Source organism: Saimiri boliviensis, chromosome 4, assembly GCF_048565385.1.
Source record: "Saimiri boliviensis isolate mSaiBol1 chromosome 4, mSaiBol1.pri, whole genome shotgun sequence".
In the NCBI taxonomy this organism is placed as follows: Eukaryota; Metazoa; Chordata; class Mammalia; order Primates; family Cebidae; genus Saimiri; species Saimiri boliviensis.
In genome coordinates this window covers 98,957,369-98,976,992 of record NC_133452.1, presented here as the reverse complement: position 1 = coordinate 98,976,992, position 19,624 = coordinate 98,957,369, and the positions used below count along the sequence as shown (strand labels likewise).

Below are 19,624 nucleotides of genomic sequence, written 5' to 3'. Positions count from 1 at the left end.
GATACTCTAAACATGGTCAAGGTTGTACACGTCTGTAAGTTTACTAAAAATCGTTGAATTGTACAATTGAAATGGGTGGATTTTATGCTACATAAATTATACCTTAGTAAAATTGCTTTTTAAAGAGACGTTGGCTGGATGGGGTGGCTCATACCTATTAATCCCAGCGCGTTGGGAGGCCGAGGCAGGAGGATTACTTGAGCCCCAGGAGTTCAAAACCAGTCTGGGCAACATAGTGAGACCCTGTCTCTCTCTCTCTCTCATTATTTTTTTTTTTAAGTTTAAAATTTTTCTTTCTTTTTTTCTTTTTTTTTTTTTTTTTAGAAGGAGTCTTGCTCTGTTGACAGGCTGGAGTATAGTGGTGCAATCTCCGCCTCCTGGGTTCAAGCAGTTCTCCTGCTTTAGCCTCCTGAGTAGCTAGGATTACAGGTGTTTGCCACCATACCCAGCTAATTTTTGTATTTTTTGTAGAGACAGGGTTTTATCATGTTACCCAGGCTGGTCTTGAACTCCTGACCTCAGGTGATCCACCCACCTCAGCCTCCCAAAGTGCTGAGCTTACAGCTGTGAGCCACTGCACCCAGCCTAAGTTTAAAATTTTTCTTTTTTAATTTATTATTTTTTAAATTGTATTTTAGGTTTTGGGGTACATGTGAAGAACATGCAAGATTGTTGGTACACACGTGGCAGTGTGATTTGCTGCCTTCTTCCCCATCACGTATATCTGACATTTCTCCCCATGCTATCTCTCCCCAAGTTTAAAATTTTAAAGACAAAAATTTTAGAAACCTTTAGGTGCTCTTCTTTCATTTTAGGTATAAATTCAGATTTCATTTTCTTTTTTGAGACAGTGTCTCATTCTGTCACCCAGGCAGGTGTATAGTGGTATGATAACAGCCTTCTGAGTAGCTGGGACTATAGGCACAGGCCACCATACCTGGATAATTTAAAAAAAATATATATATATATATATATATTTTGTAGAGACAGTCTTACTTTGTTTCCCAGATTGGTCTTGAACTCCTGGCATCAAGTACTCCTCTTGCCTCAGCCTCCCAAAGTGCTGGGATTCCAGGCATAAGCCATCATTCCTGGTCCTTTAGTGGTAAAATATACTTAACATTTCCCGTCTTAATTTTTTTTTTTTTTTTGAGACAGGATCTCACTCTGTCACCCAAGCTGGAGTGTAGTAGCCTGATTAGGGATCACTGTAACCTTGAACTCCTGGGCTCAAGGGATCCTCCCACTGCAGTCTCCCAAGTAGCTGTGACTACAGGTGCACACCACCCTGTGTAGTGCTAGCCTGGCTAGTCTTTAATTTAAAAAAATTTTTTTGTAGAGATGAGGTCTCACTATGTTGCCCAGGCTGGACTAGTCTTGGGCTCAAGCAGTCCTTCCACCTTGGCCTCCCAAAGTGCTGGGGATTACAGGCGTGAGCCACCATGCCCTGCCCATCTTAACCATTTTTAAGCATACCATTCTGTAGAGTGTTGAGTGTATTCACATCATTTTGCAACCAATCTCTAAGATTCTTTCATCTTGCAAAACAGAATCTATGTGCTCATTAAACAACTGCCCACTTTCCATATAATTATTTGACCTTTGTGACAGACCTATTTCACTTAGTATAAAATCCTTAAGATTCATCTATAATGTTTCATGTTTCAGAGTTTTCTTACTTTTTTAAGCTAAATAATATACCATTACATGTATAAACTACATATCGTTTATCTGTTCATTGGTCAGTGGACACGTGGGTTGCTTTCACCATTTGACTATTATGAATAATACTACTCTGAATATGCATATTCTTTTTTAGAACTGCTTTCAGTTCTCTAAGATACTGAGAAGTGGAATTGCTAGATCTGAGTAAGTTTTAACTTAGTGCTCCAGCTTTTCTTCTATGTCTTTTAACTGGCTTTGCATCTTCCATTCAAACTCACCCTAGAAGACCTTATACAATTTTGAACTAATTTGGACCTATTATGTTGAAAGTAACAAACTTCAAACTAGATAATGATAAAAGTGTGTATTTAAGAATAGATACTCTTATGTTACACAGAACCCAAGGACAGAAATGTGTTTGTGTTTCAGAAACAGCTAGACTCAAGGACTTGGAATACCTTTAGGTTTCTTTCTCTGTGTATTTCATTACATGTTTGCAGGGGTGTTTTATCTCTGTTAAAGACAGCCGTGACTGTCCAGAGCTCTCAAATGTGTAATTTGTAGACCAGATACTATGAGAGAAACTTTCTCGGTTCCAGTTCCGAATTTCTGGGTACCCTCACCTCCATGAGCCACTGTGCCCAGCCCTTAAAGAACATTTTAAAGAATTGTAGCGTGTATAGCCTTGTGCTTACCACCTAGATTCCACATAGAACCTTTTTGCCATATTTTCTTTCCTTATATAGGATTTTTAAAAAACCATTTGAGAGTTGTAGACATTAGGTGACCCTTGATCCTTAAATGCTTCTGCATGTAACTTTTAAAAACAAGGATATTCTCATACATAACTATGTGCTATTATTACCTAATACAATAATAAAACAATGCTACCACTTCCTTCTTTTTTGTGGCAGAGTACTTATTTTTTATTTCTACTTGGAACATGGTTTGGCTGCTGAAGACACAAGGACCAGTTCTAAAAAGTAGTAAAATTAATGGATCAATAAATAGCTAGGAAAAGAAGAGAGAAGTAATTTTAGAATCCATAGGGCTCTAAGAAGTGAGTAAAGTGTTGATATTAACTTCGTCCCTCCTCTGATTGTAATTTTCCACAAATTATTTTTTCTAGTTGTCTTCACATATTATAGAGTATCCATGAGTACACTTTTAGGTTGACAGTATTGACAGTTGTCTTTAGCCCAACTTGAATTCTCTATTTGCAGTCATCTTTCTGTTTCAGTCAAAGTCTTAGTTTCTTTCCAGGCTTAAAAATTCATACTAGTTACATGTATGTAATGTTTGGCCCCTCTTTTTGGTATTCCATGTTAGATTCTTGTCACATTGATGTTGGAAGGCCCTGGTTAAGAACATCTATTTTGCTGAGCCTTTTGCTGGCCAAATTCCTTTTTGGTCATTCAGAGATAGTAAGGTCTTCGTGATTCTTGGTGGGTACATGCCTTTAGTAGCAGTATTATTGGCATACCCCAGGTGCGGAAAACCTGTGGTTCAGGATAACTGTCTCTTGAAGCCCTAAGATGCTTCTGTTCATGCCTGATAAGATGGGTTCATTATTCTGTTTCCCATTTAAATTTATGTCCAAATAAGGCTGCTAGTTTTCTTTTTCTCATAAGTAATTTGCATTCTTTTGAGTTTCTTGTTCAGAGAATGGAAAGAAAGGTATCTATTTTTTCTTTTTCCTTGAGAATCTGAGCTAATGGCATTCTTTCTTTATTTCTGACTTTTTCTTTTCTTTCTTTTCTTTTTTTTTTGACAAGATCTCACTCTGTTGCCCAGGCTGGAGTGCAGTGGTGCGATCTCAGCTCACTGCAGCGTCAACGTCCCCATGAGTGGCTGGGACTACAGGTGTATACCACCATGCCTGGCTGATTTTTGTATTTTTTTGTAGAGATAGGGTTTTGCCATGTTACCTAGGCTGGTCTCAAACTTCTGGGCTGAAGTGATCCATCTGCCTCTGCGCCTCCCAAAGTGCTGGGATTATTATAGGCATGAGCCACCACGCTCGGCCTGGTTTTCTTAACTGTTTTCTACTGCCATATTTTTGGATGATGTTTCTGGCCATATATAAGTATGTAGATGGTTTTTCTTCATAAGACTGCCTTATGCATGTATATATACTACAAAAATAAATGTTCTATGTTTGTGAATATATGCAAGATTCTTTTTTTTTTTTTTTTTTTTGAGATGGAGTTTTGCTCCTGTTGCCCAGGCTGGAGTGCAATGGTGCAGTCTCGCCTCACTGCAACCTCCGCTTCCTGGGTTCAAGCAATTCTCCTGCCTCAGCCCCCCGAGTCTGGGATTACAGGCATGTGTCACCACACCTGGCTAAGTTTTATATTTTTTAGTAGAGACGGGGTTTCTCAATGTTGGTCAGGCTGGCCTCAAACTCCTAACCTCAGGTGGTCTGCCTACCTTGGCCTCCCAAAGTGCTGGGATTATAGGTGTTAGCCACCTTGCCTGGCTGCAGGATTAATTCTTTAAAGAATTCAGTTTAATGGGGATTACAGTTCACTTATAGAATTCATAATGGTAATTAGTATGTTAAGAAAATCAGATGTTCAGAGTGTTATATAATTGGAAAATTCTGGGTAAGTTAAAACTTTTGAATAGGTGTGGCTCTGAATTCTATTAATTGCCTAGCCTAGGGCAAATTACCTCACCTGTCAGTGCCTCAGTAGCCTCAACTATAAAATGAAGGTTGAACAAAGTTGTATTTCATTAGGAAACCTGTCAGTGTCACCAAATTCTTCTCTAGTTCAGGTTAACTTCATTGTCAGTGCAGTTGAAACTATGCTGTGTACCAAGCCCATCTTTCACCCTAAGCAGGAAAAGCTGCTTTTGGCCCATAGCCTCTCAGTGAGAGGCATTTGGAATTAACTTTGTTTGAAAGTCCCTTGTTGGCTATAGACTATAAACGCTGAAGGCAGAGGCCATGCCTGTCTTGCATTTTGCTGTATCCCCAATGCTTCAGGCCAGGTGCCTAGCATAAGGATAAATGCTTATTCATTAAATATTTGTTGAAGGAATGACTGCCAGCCTAGGACAGTTGCATACATTGCCTCAGCAGTCTTCACAGCCAACCTTATAATGAGATAGGTGGTATCAACTAAGTTTTACAGATGAGTAAAACTGATGGAGAGGCTTAGCTGCTTGCTCAAAGCCCCCACAGCCAAGGATTGGAGCTGACTCTAAAGATCACACCTTTTTTTTTTTTTTTTTTTTTTGAGATGGAGTCTCGCCCTGTGGCTCAGGCTGGAGTGCAGTGGTGCGGACTTAGCTCACTGCAACCTCTCACTTCTGAGGTTAAAGTGATTCTCCTGCTTTAGTCTCCTGAGTAGCTGGGATTACAGGCGCCCACCACCACACCCAACTAATTTTCGTATTTTTAGTAGAGACAAGGTTTCCCCACGTTGGCCAGGCTGGTCTTGAACTCCTGACCTTAAGCGATCTGCCTGCTTTGGCCTCCCAAAGTGCTGGAATTACAGGTGCGAGCCATTGCACCCGGCCTAAAGACCATACTCTTTGAAAAAAATTATTTAATTGTGGTAAAATCTTCATGACTTGAAATTTACCATTTTAACCATTTAAAGTATGCAATTCTGTGGCATTAGCTATATTGGCAATGTGCAACTATAATCACCATCCTTTTTTTTTTTTTTTTTTTGGAGATGGAGTTTCACTCTGTTGCCCAGGCTGGAGTGAGTGCAGTGACATAATTTCAGCTCATTGCAGCCTCCGCCTCCTGGGTTCAAGTGATTCTCCTGTCTCATCCACCCAAATAGCTGGGATTACAGGCATGCACCACGCCCAGCTAATTTTTGTATTTTTTGTAAAGACGGGATTTCACCGTGTTGGCCAGGCTGGTCTCAAACTCCTGACCTCAAGTGATCCACCTGCCTTGGCCTCCCGAAGTGCTGGGATTATAGGCGTGAGCCACTGCACCTGGCACCACCATTCATCTTAACCTATGCTTGTTTTCACTGTTACATTGCCTCCATTTGTTCTTCAGGGACTTTTAACCATCTGACATTAGATTTAAAACTTTTTTGAGCAGAAACACAGAAGGAATCTGGCAGTTTAAGCTTTTAGACTACACTGAATGCTGGGTCAATGTTTTCCTTTTCCCATCACCTCAGCCAGCTCCATTTCATGAAGAATTTCTTGTTGGCTAATAATAGCTGAGTATGTTGTTTTGAACAAGAATACCTGCTATCATGTCTGCTTTCTGACACTGAATTGGAGCCGTTTGGGCTATGCTTGCTGTTGCTCAGCCTAGTGAGCCAGTAATTTAAATGCTCTGAACTCTGAGAAGCTGTGTACCCCACATTTGTAGCTGTGTACCTGCTTGATGGGTTAGATCACTTGGGCTAAAGTCCACTTTCTGCCTTGTTCTTGGGAAATGAATTTGCTTCGTCATCCTCTTCTCCAGCTTCCTGCCAGGATTCCAGTTCGCTGCTTTCAGTTTCAGTTTGGATTTAAAATGTTTCTTAATCTTTATCTGGCTAAAGTACCTGTATAATACACATACAAATAAGCTTTGACTGTGGAGTAAGTTGGAAATGTGTGAAAGGATATTTGAGGATAGGAATGGATCTGCTTAAATTGGGTAGCTTGACTTTTCCACTTATTAGTGTTCCTACTGCAGTGGTCTTGAAGTCCTGTCCTGATAGCAGAGCCAAGGGGTGAAATATGACACAGGCTGGGGATGAGAATTGGCAGTTGTCCCGAGTGCACAAATAGTTTCTTCACTCCCAAACATATTTTAAAGCCAAGTGAACAGAAAACAATTTAGCAGGCTACTTGTTGAAGACCTGATGCAAAAAAAATTATCTTTACAAAAAGGTAGACATACAGCTTTTCCAAAATGTTTTCAAAAGAGCAAATTGCACAACTAGGCTTGTTTTTCTCCCATATTATCCCTGATCCGTAAGTGTAATGCTAATTCCAGATGTACTTCTAAGCTTGTTTGTGGATGTTAAGGGCTAGGCTTCTCCAAGTTTGACCAGTCACAAACATCCTTCACTTAAGATCTCTGTCAGCTAGATAGGAAACTGCTGAGAAGACTAAAAGTCCAACCCTTTATATTGAAGAGTCAAGCAAAGAGGTCCAGTTTGGCCCCAGCCCAGCTCTCTATATGTAAATGTTATCAAGCACATATACCATATATAGGCAGGCCATTGGTATTTTAATTCCAGTCATTACTGACTAATATGCCAGGCCACGATTGCATGAGGCTTGACCTCAGGTACCTGCTCTAAATATAGCCTTCCTTTCCGGCAGCTGCAAGCACCTGGAGGAGCAGGCAGGCCCCCAGCAGAAAATTATTTGCTGTTACTGGCATTTCTGTTGATCAGTTGTGTACTGTCAGAGCTTGTTTCATGCTATGTTTATGTATAATTAAAAACAGCTCAGTGGATTCATTGGTTTATGGTTGGATTATGTTTAGAAACATGCAGTTTGGATTGTTGTATAGTGTGGGAAGTGGGGATGATGTCATTCGTTTGAGTAAGACCAGAAGAGAAGCAGTTAATGTAATTACCAGCAATTTCCTTGATCTCTGTAATGAACACAGCTTACTGAAATGCTTTAGTGGCCCTTGGTTTCTGGCACTGATCAGCCAAGCTGACAATCACGCGCTTCTGTTCAATTGGAAACTCTGGTTTATGTGCTTGGTAGTTCCTTCTGATGAAAGGGGATTTATGAGTAATTAAAAAGAACACCAACATTTACCAAATGATACTTCCAAAAAAGAAACTATGAGTGCCTCTTAAATGTGTGAAGATGCTCAACCTCTCAAGATCTCACTGAGATACTATTTTTTGAACCTATTAATGGGAGACATTCAAAATGTTAGAGAAACACCACTGATGAGCATGTGGGGAAAATAGGCACACTCTTACATTCTTGGTGGAAGCATTAGTGCACAACTTTTATTGAGGGAAGTTTGGATATATTTATTAAAACCATGAACTCTGACCGAGCCATATCACTTAATAGGACTTTATCTCACAAATGCACTTGCATGTATAAAAAACTATGTGTGCTTAAGCTTATTTATGGAAGAGTTAATGATTGGAAACTAATTCAAAAGTCGACTGGTTAAGTGATGATCCATCTGTATAGTGGTTACAGCTGTAGAAAACAGTGAGGAACCTCTTTATGTGCTAACACAGGGGATGTCTTCAAGATAGAGTATTAAGAGAGTAAAGCAAAGGGTATTGTATATTATGCTACCTTTTGTATAAAAAAGGAAAACAAGATGGTATATCATGCTTGCTTGAATATGTGTAAGAAAGTTCTGGAAGGATATTTAAGAAAGTAATATGAACAGTTATGTCTGTGTGTTGAGGGAAAAAGATAATATGGTTTTCTTTGTGTGAAACTTTTAAATTATATGCATGCATTATTTGATTTTAAAAAGTAGAGCTTCTGGTTGGGAGCAGTGGCCCACGCCATTAATCCTAGCACTTTGGGAGGCTGAGGTGGGTGGATCACTTGAGCTCAGGAGTTCAAGATCAGCCTGGGCAATATGGCAAAACCTCTCTCTCTTTTTAATATTAAAAAATAATAATACAAGATAAAAAGTAGTGCTTCTTTGTTTGAATTCCATAGTTATACTGTGCTCTTTTAATCAATTTCTTTACCCATTTCCTATGGGTAACAAAGGAGATTTCCTCATACTGTTGCTGACGTTACTAATGTTTGTTACTTTCTATGTGGGGAGAAAGTGATCCACAAATTTGTTGGTCCTGGTGTTTTTCCTATTGTTCCTCAGCCAGAATACAATACTTTAAAGACTTGTATACCAGGAGCCTCAGGATCTGTGACAAACCCTAAGAAACAGAATTTTTCCTTTTGTTTAACAATTAGAATAATATAATCTGGATGGTACTGAAGTCTTTTGCCTTTTCTCTCTCTCTTTTTTTTTTTTTTTTTTTTTTTGTAGGAACCTACAAGCAGCAATTGGCGCCTATTATGACTTTGAGAGCCCAAACATCAGTGTGCCCTCTATGTCCTTTGTTGAAGATGTCACCATAGGAGAAGGGGAATCAATACCTCCTGATACTCAGTTTGTAAAAACATGGCGGATCCAGAATTCTGGTAAGTACAAAATGGGCAATTTTCCCTTGCCTAGTTTTCATTTTCTTAATAGTAATGTTTTAGCTTATATATATGACTGTGTAACTGGGAGCTTTTTCTTACACATGATATGTAGCATTTTCTTGTCCTGGTGTGATGACCAAACATTATTTGAAGTGTCTCCTGCTCTAAAGTAGGGAGAAGAATTTATGTCTTATGCTTCTAAGCCACCTATGACTTAATGGCATCTAAACACAATCCAATATTGGTTTGGTACTAGGAACTGGACTTGTATATGATGGAGTATTGTCTCTACCTGTACAGTTTTACTTCATCATTTTATTTCTGCTCTAATTAATCTTCCAGTCATTTCCAGCAGGCTAGAGGAGGTATATCCTTGAATAGAACAAGGTAGTTGGAAAGAGCTGTGAGCATCTGTTCTTTTGAAAGCTCATTTTATTTATTTATTTATTTTTGCAGCCACAAGGATGATTCTCTCTGAAATTTATCTGAGACATTAATGCCACTTTGAAAAAATAGGGTAGGAAATACGGGAATTTGCTCAGAATGGGAGACAGAGAAATTATTCGTTTAAAAAAAAGAATACAGGTTGGGTATGGTGTTTCACACACAGAATCCCAGCACTTTTTTTTTTTTTTTTTTTTTTTTTTGAGACAGCATCTTGCTTTGTTGCCCAGGCTGGAGTGCAGTGGTGTGATCATGGTTCACTAATGCCTTGACCTCCTGGGCTCAGGCGTTCCTCTTGCCTCAGCCTCCCAAGTAGCTGGGACCACAGACATGCACCACTGTGCCAGCTAAATTTTTAATTGTGGAGATGGGGACTTCCTGTGTTGCCCTGTTGCCCAGGCTAATCTTGAACTCTTGGGCTCAAGCGATCCTCCCACCTCGGCCTCCCAAAGTGCTGAGATTACATATGTGTACACTGCACATGGCCTCCCAGCACTTTTACAGGTCAAAGCAGGAGGATCACTTGAGCCCAGGAGTTTAAGACCAGCTTTAGCACCGTAATGAGATCCTGTCTCTACAAACACTAAAAAATAAAAAATAATTAAAAACAATATATATATATAAGAAAAACATCGTTTTGATGTACTGCAGCCTCTTTTTAAGACAAACTAGAAATAAGTTAACCATAGGCTGGGTTTGGTGGCTCACGCTTATAATCACAGCACTTTGGGAGACCGAGGTCGGGGGATCACTTGAGATCAGGAGTTCAAGACTAGTTTGGCCAACATGATGAAACCCCATCTAAAATTACAAAAATTAGTAGGGTATGGTGGTGGGCTTCTTTAATCCCAGCTACTTGGGAGGCTGAGGCAGGAGAATTGCTGGAACCCAGGAGGTGGAGGTTTCAGTGAGCTGAAATCACGCCTCTGCATTCCAGCCTGGGTGATAGAGTGAGACTCTGTCTCAAAAAATAATAATAATAAAAAAGGAGTGCTTGCTTCAGCAGCACATACACTAAAACTGGAATGATACAGAGATTAGTATGGCCCCTGCACAAGAATGACACACAAATTTGTGAAGCGTTCCATATATATTTTTTTAAATTTTAAATAAATAATTTTTTTAAAAAAAGGAAATAAGTTAACCATAGTTCTTCGAAAATAGTGTCTATATATGTGTCTGAATTTTTTTTTCAAGACAAGGTGTCACTCTGTCACTCAGGCTGGGGGTGCAGTGGTGCAATCTTGGCCTCCTGGGCTCAAGTGATCCTCTTGCCTTGGCCTCCTGAGTAGTTGGCATTACAGGTGTGAGCCACTGCACTATGCCTGGCTAATTTTTAAAATTTTTTGTAGAAATGGGGTTTCATTATGTTGCTCAGGCTGTTCTCAAACTCCTGGGCTCACACGATCCTCCTGCTTTGGCTTCCTAAAATGCTGAGATTACAGACATGAGCCACTACACCTGGCCTTAAATTATTTTCTAATGACTTTTGGGAGCAGGGATTGGATTTAGTATTTCTTGTAACATCTAATGATAATTTATGTTGACTGGCTGGGGGTATTCTAACTTTCTTATTATTAACAAGAACTTGTAGACAAATTCTGAGAGATGGAAAACTAGGCAAAAGAGAGTATTTAACTAAAAATATGTGGTTGTGGGGGTGCCCTGTCTAGCAAGTTAATTTGACGTGAGATAATTTAAAACTCTGAGGACTCAAATAAACCTGTAAAAGTGGCCTTTTATTAACTTGGTTTACTTTTCAGTTCTTTCCAATTCAGTTCTTTATGATGGGGAGAGACTGGCTAGACTAGCCTTTTGTGTAAGAATGTACCAAATTGAATTGTTATTCTTAGTTTTTCTGGCTTATTTAGAAATAACTCTCCTTTGGAGGAAAGTTCAGTGTGTCATTGACCAAATACATAATCTGGACTGACCTGATGTTATAGATGACTCAGGACACCTGTGATTTTGTCAAATTTTCATTTTCTCCCTTTCTTTTTTGGTTGTAACAGTGGGGCACTGTTAGTTTGGGAGGTACATAGTAACAGAGGAAAATAACCATATTTTCTATCTGTCTTGAAATTCTTGTTCAAAGTCTAATTTACTTTACTTTGCCTAATTTCTTTCTCACTTTGCTCAATTTTGCCTGCTTTTAAAAATACCAACAATTTATTTTATGATAGCTTTTATTCATCATGTTTCTATTCTGAATTTAAAACCTGCTGTATTACTGATCAAAAATCCTTTTGGAGGCTGGGTGCAGTGGCTCAAGCCTGTAATCCCAGCACTTTGGGAGGCAAAGGTGGGTAGATCACTTGAGGTCAAGAGTTCAAGACCAGGCTGGCCAACATGGCCAAGTCAAGTCTGTACTAAAAATACAAGATATTAGCTAGGCATGGTGTTGCACGCCTGTAGTCCCAGCGACTCAGGAGGCTGAGGCACAAGAATCTCTTGAACCTGGGAAGCAGAGGTTGCAGCAGTGAGCCAAGATTGCACCACTACACTCCAGCCTGGGCAACAGAGCCAGACTCTGTCTCAAAAAAAAAAAACAACAACAACAATAAAAACAACTATCAGAACCTACTTGTGAGATTTTTTTAAGTAAATGAAGTTTGTTTGGAAAGTGTAACTTATTCAAAAGTTTTATTTGTTTATTTTAAAGTGAAGCTAGTACCTTGTTTACTTCTAGTGAAAATGGCCTGGCTTTCTGTGAGTTCTTCAGGGTTTTTAAATATTGAAAGTTGTTAGTACTGTTGAAATGTTTTAAATACCATCTTGTGGCAGACTAACCATTTTATATTTCAAAAAGCCTCTTGATATATCTGCTTACTTACTAGACTGTTACTTGGGTTAATGGAGAGCTTGGGGAGGTTGATATGTAATAGTTAGAATGTCAAATCAGAACCCCTAAAGCCTACCTTTTACATTGACTTACAAAATTGGTGGACCTGACTGCTTTTCCCTTCTGCTTTTGCTTTGTAACTTCGGTTTAAAGCAGCCTCTGAATCTCTTTCCTCCTGTAAAAGGGCATTCTTGTGCCTGAACAGGTCTTGAAAAGTTAGGTAGCAGTTGCTAGAGATTTTATCTTTTGAGGTGCTTTGCATAAATAGGTTTTCTTTTCTTCTGGAAGCTGTCCACTCAGCTGTAGAGTAGTTTTATATCTGTAAATTGGATGTTTTCCATTTGGTTAAGGAGAATCTGTTCACCCATAACTGAGTAAAAGACATGTTATTCAAGAGAGGAAGAACATACATGTGCAGAAGTTCTTTGGCATCATCCTAATCTGGCCTGAGTTCTTTTTGTAAACACAGTAGTAACATAAAAGTAGGGCAGGCCTTGGCTGTTTCTCCTCTGGCTGTCTTAATCTCATTCATAACCTCCCTAAGAAATAAGCACTCACTGAAAGAGCTACATAAATAACAATTTTCATGGTACTTTTGTCTTGTCATGTTTTAGGCACGCTGGGCATTCAAATATGCAACAGATGAGATTGATAGGAACCGCATGTAGTTGTCCGAATAGCTTTCTTGAAGAAGGCAAGATGTCACACACTGTTTAAAATTAAACTGCTGGCCAGGTGTGGTGGCTCCACCCTATAATCCCATTACTTTGGGAGGCTGAGGCAGGCGGATCACCTGAGGTCAGGAGTTCAAGATCAGCCTGGCCAACATGGTGAAACCCCATTTCTACTAAAAATACAAAAAAATTAACCAGGAATGGTGGCGGGCGCCTGTAATCCAAGCTACTCGGGAGGCTGAGGCAGGAGAATTGCATGAACTTGGGAGGTGGAGGATGCAGTGAGCCGAGACTGCACTACTACACTCCAGCCTGGGCAGCAGAGTGAGACTCCGTCTCAAAAATAAATCAACAAAAATAAATAAATGAAATTAAGCTCCTAGTATTTTTTAAGTTCCTAGATTTAGACATGGAAAAACAGAACTGAGACATTTAATAACATAGATGCAGAATTCTGGGATTCAGACTTCTGTCACTGTAGAAGTATTGGAAACTTAGTAAACCTGAGCAGGAAACCTTGAAAGTTAAAGTGAAAATTTGAAGCTATCCCTCCAAAGATATTAGTAGACAGAATTCCCTTTACTAGTACCTAAAGCTTCTCAGTTGTTATGCTACCATGCTCTGTTGTACAATTGTAGTGAATATTAAGCTGAGCATGTTATGATAACCCTAATGTTTCTCTGACTTTGGTGAAATAGTTGCGATTGTCATATTAGAGGGTATCTTGGGCATATTGATCCAGAGTTGTCTTTATTTTTTGAACTTCCTAGAAGTGAATATAAAGGGATGGGAAGAGAACTTGAGAAAGAACAATTATTTCCCTCATTTTTCTTTTAGTTCCTTAAAATAGTTAGCTTTCTACCTTTTTCTTCATATGATTCTAGAGAAGATAATTTCGCTTCTTTCATTCAACACATTTTATTATGTTCCAGTCACTTTATTAGGTACAAGGGAGAAATGGTCACAAGATTGATGAAGGTTTCTGCTTTCATGGAGCTTAATATGAAATGCAGTGTCCACACTTATAAGGGTTAAAAAGGAGATCATCATTAAGGTTTGTCTTCTGCATTGCTATTTGGATATTCCTTACTGTCTCCAGACTATTTCTGTAATTGTATATACTTAGTAAGTCCCAGGATTTCTGGGACTGTTGAACTTTCGATTTTTGTGATGCTCGCTACCATCTCAAAATTGTAACATGACAGGTTTTTTTTGTTTGTTTGTTTTTGTTTTTACTTTTTATTTTAAAAAATAAAGTGATATTTTATATCTGGAGGATTACAGCCTTAATTATATAATTGATTGTGATACTTAACTAGGAACCTCATAAAACACAGATGAGTGTTTCTTTTCTTCTAGATAGAAATCTAGCCCCCATTAATCCAGTTTGCAACTGAGACTTAATTTGGAGCCCAGTTCTATTATACTTCTCAAATTCAGATTTCGGGTATGCTTAGTATAGTCCAGACAACTCACTGGTATTTCCCTTTGTTCTGTATCAAACATCAATACCTTTTCAGAGTTACTTGATCTAATAGTTGTGACTATAAGAACTATATGTATCATTGATAACACTCAGAAGGCAGATGATTGGTTTTTCATTTCATAGCCAATGAACACTTCAGAGTTGTTGGTAGATAAGTCTTCCAGTTTTTTTCCCAGAGGCTCTTTTAATACTCCACTGAGCATTTAGGTATCTGGAGTACCAAGAAGGGCAGGACCCTAGCCAAATGCTAATGTTTAATGTTACCCATTTAATGTTTTAGCGACTAACTCAGTTTCTCTGGAATATGGCAGCACTCCTTTTGCACAGCTAAGATAACCCAATCACCTCAGCTGCTATGGTTGTCTGCCCAGGAAGCTAAGTCTTTTTCACACTGTCTTGGTTTACCTTATTTTCTTCTAAGTTCAAAAAATAGGCGCATTCTTGGGTTTTCATATAAGCAGACATTATCTTGTTGCAGGTGTATATGTAAGTGTGTGTATCTGTGTATCTTAAAGAATAACTATCAATTCAGCCCCGTGATAGTAGTATAATTTTTCTCTTGGATCTTGGTCTTTAAAGAGACTGACATTTTCTGAGGTATTTCATGTCAGCTACTATTCTGCTTGTTGTAAGTCAAATGTACTTTTGCCACGCCTTAGAAATGAAAAAGATAAATTGCATGTGTTGTCAGTATCTCATCCACAACCTTTCCATCAGCAGTGGTTGCCCTTTATAGAGTTAAGGTAGGGCGTTTTGTTGGCAGATTTTTTTTTTTAAAGACAGTATGCTAAAATATAGTGGCCACTGCTTTAGCTAGTACCCCTTAAGACCCAAGGAGCACAGAATGTGCCATGCATAATGAAGCTGAGATCTCAGCAGTAGAACTCTGGTTGCCTTTCTCTGTCTGGTTCTTTTCCAGTAGTGAGCCATTAGGTATGTCAAAACTAGGCTCTTCAGAGCAAGGAACTGAGGCAGCTTAGAGTACTGGTAGGAGAGAAATTACAAGCACCCTCTGTTCTGAGAATCCTACCATGTTCAGTTGTTCACAGTGATTTATTTTTATAATGAATTATGTATTCCAAAAAAAGATATATCGAAGTTTCTGTCTACAGATAAAAAGGAGTATATGAATTGCTGCATATTGGAGAGACTTTACAGGAAAGATCTCATCTAGTCACTGTGTGGCTACCTGTACTGCTTAACTAGTGGGAACTAGTCAATACATAGATTGGTCATGAATCAGTCACATGAAAATAGGTACACAAGAGTAGGTACTGGCTGGGTGCCATGGCTCACGCCTGTAATCCTAACACTTTGGGAGGCCTAGGTGGGCAGATCACCTGAGGTCAGGAGTTCAAGACCAGCCTGGCCAACATGGTGAAACTACTAAAAATACAAAAATTAGCTGAGCATGGTGGTGCATGCCTGTAATCCCAGCTACTCGGGAGGCTGTGGCAGAATTGTCTGAGCCCAGGAGACGGAGGTCGCAGTGAGCGGAGATTGCACCCTGCACTCGAGCCTGGGTGATAGAGCGAGACTCTGTCTCAAAAAAAAAAAAAAAAAAAGAATAGGTACCAAATAAGATCATTGACATTTCCGAAGGAGGAAGATTATTTCTACCAAAACCATTTCTCTGTGTTGCCATTCCCAGTACCTCCACTGATGTTATTGTTCCTGTGACCACAGTTCGTTCATCATTCATGTTATCAGGGAGATCACCCCATTGTTTACATTTTACCACCACCTGAGGTCTACACTTTTACTGCCTTTTCTATTCATGTGGTCTTTTGAGCTCTTAAGTATTTTATAGTTAGGGACCCCAGAAGAAAAATTATACCTCAGGCAAAAAGCAATTTAAAAATGAGAATAATACCATTGAAATTACTTCTTGTGTTTCATCCTCTTGTTTCTGTGAAAAAAACTGGCAACAGTCAGTTTGTTTGTGAAAATGGACACGTGTTACCTTTTAGTAGAGAGAGATGTTCCCTAAACATGGGCTTGTGCTTCATCTTCATGGCTCTTCATGAACATCATTCTTAGGTTCTACAGATTTAGTGTGATGTGTGGCCTTCCCTGTGGTCACCTGAAACACATGTTGTCTTGACGAACTGCCTTGCATTTGCCTTATGTGCTTCTTCATAGGGTTAAACTATTGGTCAGAGGTTGTTGGTTCTGATAATTCTTCTGATCAGTGTGAGACAATAATATGGCTCAGGTGTATGTGGTTAGGTTTATGTATGTATGTGAGACAAAGAGGCCTCTTCTACACAGTTTCATAATAAACTACACCCAGCATAGGACCATTGATTGCCTAACATTTTTTTCTTTTGCTTGAACTCAGGGGCAGAGGCCTGGCCTCCAGGGGTTTGTCTTAAATATGTCGGGGGAGACCAATTTGGACATGTGAACATGGTGATGGTGAGATCGCTAGAGCCCCAAGAGATTGCAGATGTCAGCGTCCAGATGTGCAGCCCCAGCAGAGCAGGAATGTATCAGGGACAGTGGCGGATGTGCACTGCTACAGGACTCTACTATGGAGGTGAGTATGTCCTTGTGCAGCCCAGGGTGAAGGAATTAAGGTAACATCTTACAACATCCCCAGTGTTGCTCACAGAGCCTGTCAAATTGTATAATAGGGCATGGCCTCTTTTTAACAGTCACCCCATGCAGGTAAATGATTTGCATTTTATGACTAATTGATTTAGTCTAGTGCTGTGTCTTTTATTCTAGGAATATAAGTATAATTTAGTGGCCTGTATGAGGTATTATATTTTGCATTCTAAATAAATATTTAGTAGTGCTGTTGTTTTTAGTATATAAACTGGTAGATGCTACTGAAGGCAGTACTTGTTCTCAAAGTCTCTAGACACAAGTCATGTAAAACAGATAATGCACAAAATGTGCATACTTCTTCCAACCTGCTTGTCAGACTGCTAACATATCTCACTCCCTTCCTTTTATTGCCAGACTTTTTGAGCAGTGATCTATACTCAGTCTCTTCTTTCACATTTTCCATTTACTCTTCAACCCAATTTATTTTTTATCCACTATCCACTCCAATGAAAGTTAGTCAGTGACTACCCTGTTTCAAAATCCAATAGCCTCTTTACAGTCTTCATACCAGTTGACCTTTTAATGATCATTTGGCACCATACTACACATGTTTTTTGAAATATGTATCTCTTAATAGAGTCATATGACACCTCTCCTGTTTTTCTTTTTCTTCTCTGAATGTTATTTCTCTGTCTCTGTCTATTCTCAGCTTTACCCTGGAATTCCTAGATTCTCGGTTGGGCCCCATTCATGCTTGGTGACCTCATCCAGCCATGTGGCTTCAGCTGTCACCAGTATACCATACACGGTGATGCTCAAATTAATATCTAGAGCTGTGGCCTCTTTTCAGAACCCCACACCCATGTTTTGATTCCTTATGGCAGATTTTTTAACATCTTCTGAACATAATTTGTATCTTTTGGGCATGGTAGCACACGCCTATAATCCCAGCACTTTGGGAGGCTGAGGTGAGAGGATCATGAACCCAAGGGGCTCAAGATCAGCCTGGGCAAAACAGGGAGATCCTGTCTCTACAAAAAATAAAAATAAATTAGCCAGGCATGGTGGTGTGATCCTGTAGTTGCAGCTACTTGCGAGGTTGATGTGGGAGAATTGCTTGAGCCCAGGAGGTCGAGGTTGCAGTGAACCATGATCATGCCACTGCACTTCAGTCTGGATGACGGAGTGAGTTCCTGTCTCAAAAAAACAGAAAAAAATTAACCTTATATCCTTCTCATTGGCAACCCACTGAAATAATCAGGTCAGAAACCTAGGAGCCATCATTTGTTCTGTCATTCCTAATCACAAACAGATTACTGTTGGTTCCACTATATCCTGTTCTCTGGAGATAAAAAACAAATAAATAGTAAATAGTACTTGCCCTCAGGGAGCTCTTAACTGGAATCATGGCCTATAGGCCAGTAGGACCTTTGGAGTTATTTCTAGATGTCCTAGAATTAATGATCTCATATATGTTTTTGGAGCCAGTGGCAACTTTAGAAATGTTAATATTAGAAAGTCTCATAGTGCTTATGTGACATCATTCTTTGCTGAAAGCCTTTGTACCTACTGTAATGAATCCAAACTCCTTGGCACAGGGTATAAAGCTCACGATCTGGCCTGGCCTCATTTTTGCTCCCATCTTCAGTCATCTCCTAACTCCGCCATAGTCAGTCCCCAAAGATGCCATGTGCTTTCACTTCTCCATGCCCTTGCTCATTTCTCTCATTACCTGACATATCCTTTTCTTTCATCAAACTGCTGCTCATCCTCAAGGCCCTGCCTGAGTCACCTTTCCTCCTTCCTTCCTCCCCTCTTGCCTACTTTCCTCACTACCCTAAGAAAATTTATCCCTCCTCCTTCATTAATATTATGCACATGCTTATTATTATATTTAACACATTGTATATTAGGTACTTGTTTTGCTGATCCTTTTCTCCTACTAAATTGTGAACTCTGTTTAATAATTGAATAATCACATATCAGAATGCAGAGAGATTATTTGTCTCTTCCCTATGGGATTCCATTTTCAGGCAGTGTCTGTTAAGAGTCCCCTCGACCTGTGGTAGGAAGTTGTTTCTCCCATTCTCAGCTCCTTTACATTACCTCTTCACCTCTCACTACCTTGTTTCTTCTCTTGGCACTTTTACCTCTTTCTACCCATTTAATTTGATAAATGTTTCATGTCACCTTTAAACTGAAGGTGACATGTCTGATTTATCTTTGTAACTCTCAAAAATGTTGAGCTCAGTGCAGAATGGAGAGTGGCTACTTAGTAAATTTTAAAAATGAATGTCACCATTTTTAAGGGGAGAGGAACACAATATACATAACTTAAAAAAAAATCCCTTTGAGGGCCGGGCGCGGTGGCTCAAGCCTGTAATCCCAGCACTTTGGGAGGCCGAGGCGGGTGGATCACAAGGTCGAGATCGAGACCATCCTGGTCAACATGGTGAAACCCCGTCTCTACTAAAAATACAAAAAAGTAGCTGGGCATGGTGGCACATGCCTGTAATCCGAGCTGCTCAGGAGGCTGAGGCAGGAGAATTGCCTGAACCCAGGAGGCGGAGGTTGCGGTGAGCTGAGATCGTGCCATTGCACTCCAGCCTGGGTAACAAGAGCGAAACTCCGTCTCAAAAAAAAAAAAAAAAAAAAAACAAAAACCCCTTTGATAAAAAAAAAATAGTACTTCTCAGTGTTCCCTAGTGGTTAAGAAATCTAGTCTTGTTTTATGTGTATGTTTTTTAGTGTTAAAGTAATTATCACTCTGTGGCATATTACATTTTATACTCGTAACAGCCCTCTCACGTTCAAAAGTAGGTGGAGTATAAATATGAG

The 19,624-nt window shown here is 39.5% G+C and overlaps 1 protein-coding gene and 1 non-coding gene across 3 annotated transcripts in view; both read left to right on the top strand.

Moving 5' to 3' along the window:
* Positions 1-19,624, top strand: part of ILRUN (inflammation and lipid regulator with UBA-like and NBR1-like domains) — a 111,988-nt gene that overhangs the window by 37,332 nt on the left and 55,032 nt on the right. The window contains exons 2-3 of one of the 2 annotated variants that reach the window (XM_039467440.2): positions 8,630-8,784; positions 16,575-16,772. In XM_039467440.2, coding sequence (XP_039323374.1) covers positions 8,630-8,784; positions 16,575-16,772 — 353 coding nt within the window. The remainder of the gene's footprint in view (positions 1-8,629; positions 8,785-16,574; positions 16,773-19,624) is intronic. The other variant, XM_074397925.1, reaches the window with a different exon arrangement.
* Positions 10,222-10,325, top strand: LOC120363408 (U6 spliceosomal RNA). Its single transcript, XR_005578964.2, has one exon. It is a non-coding gene; the product is annotated as a U6 spliceosomal RNA (small nuclear RNA).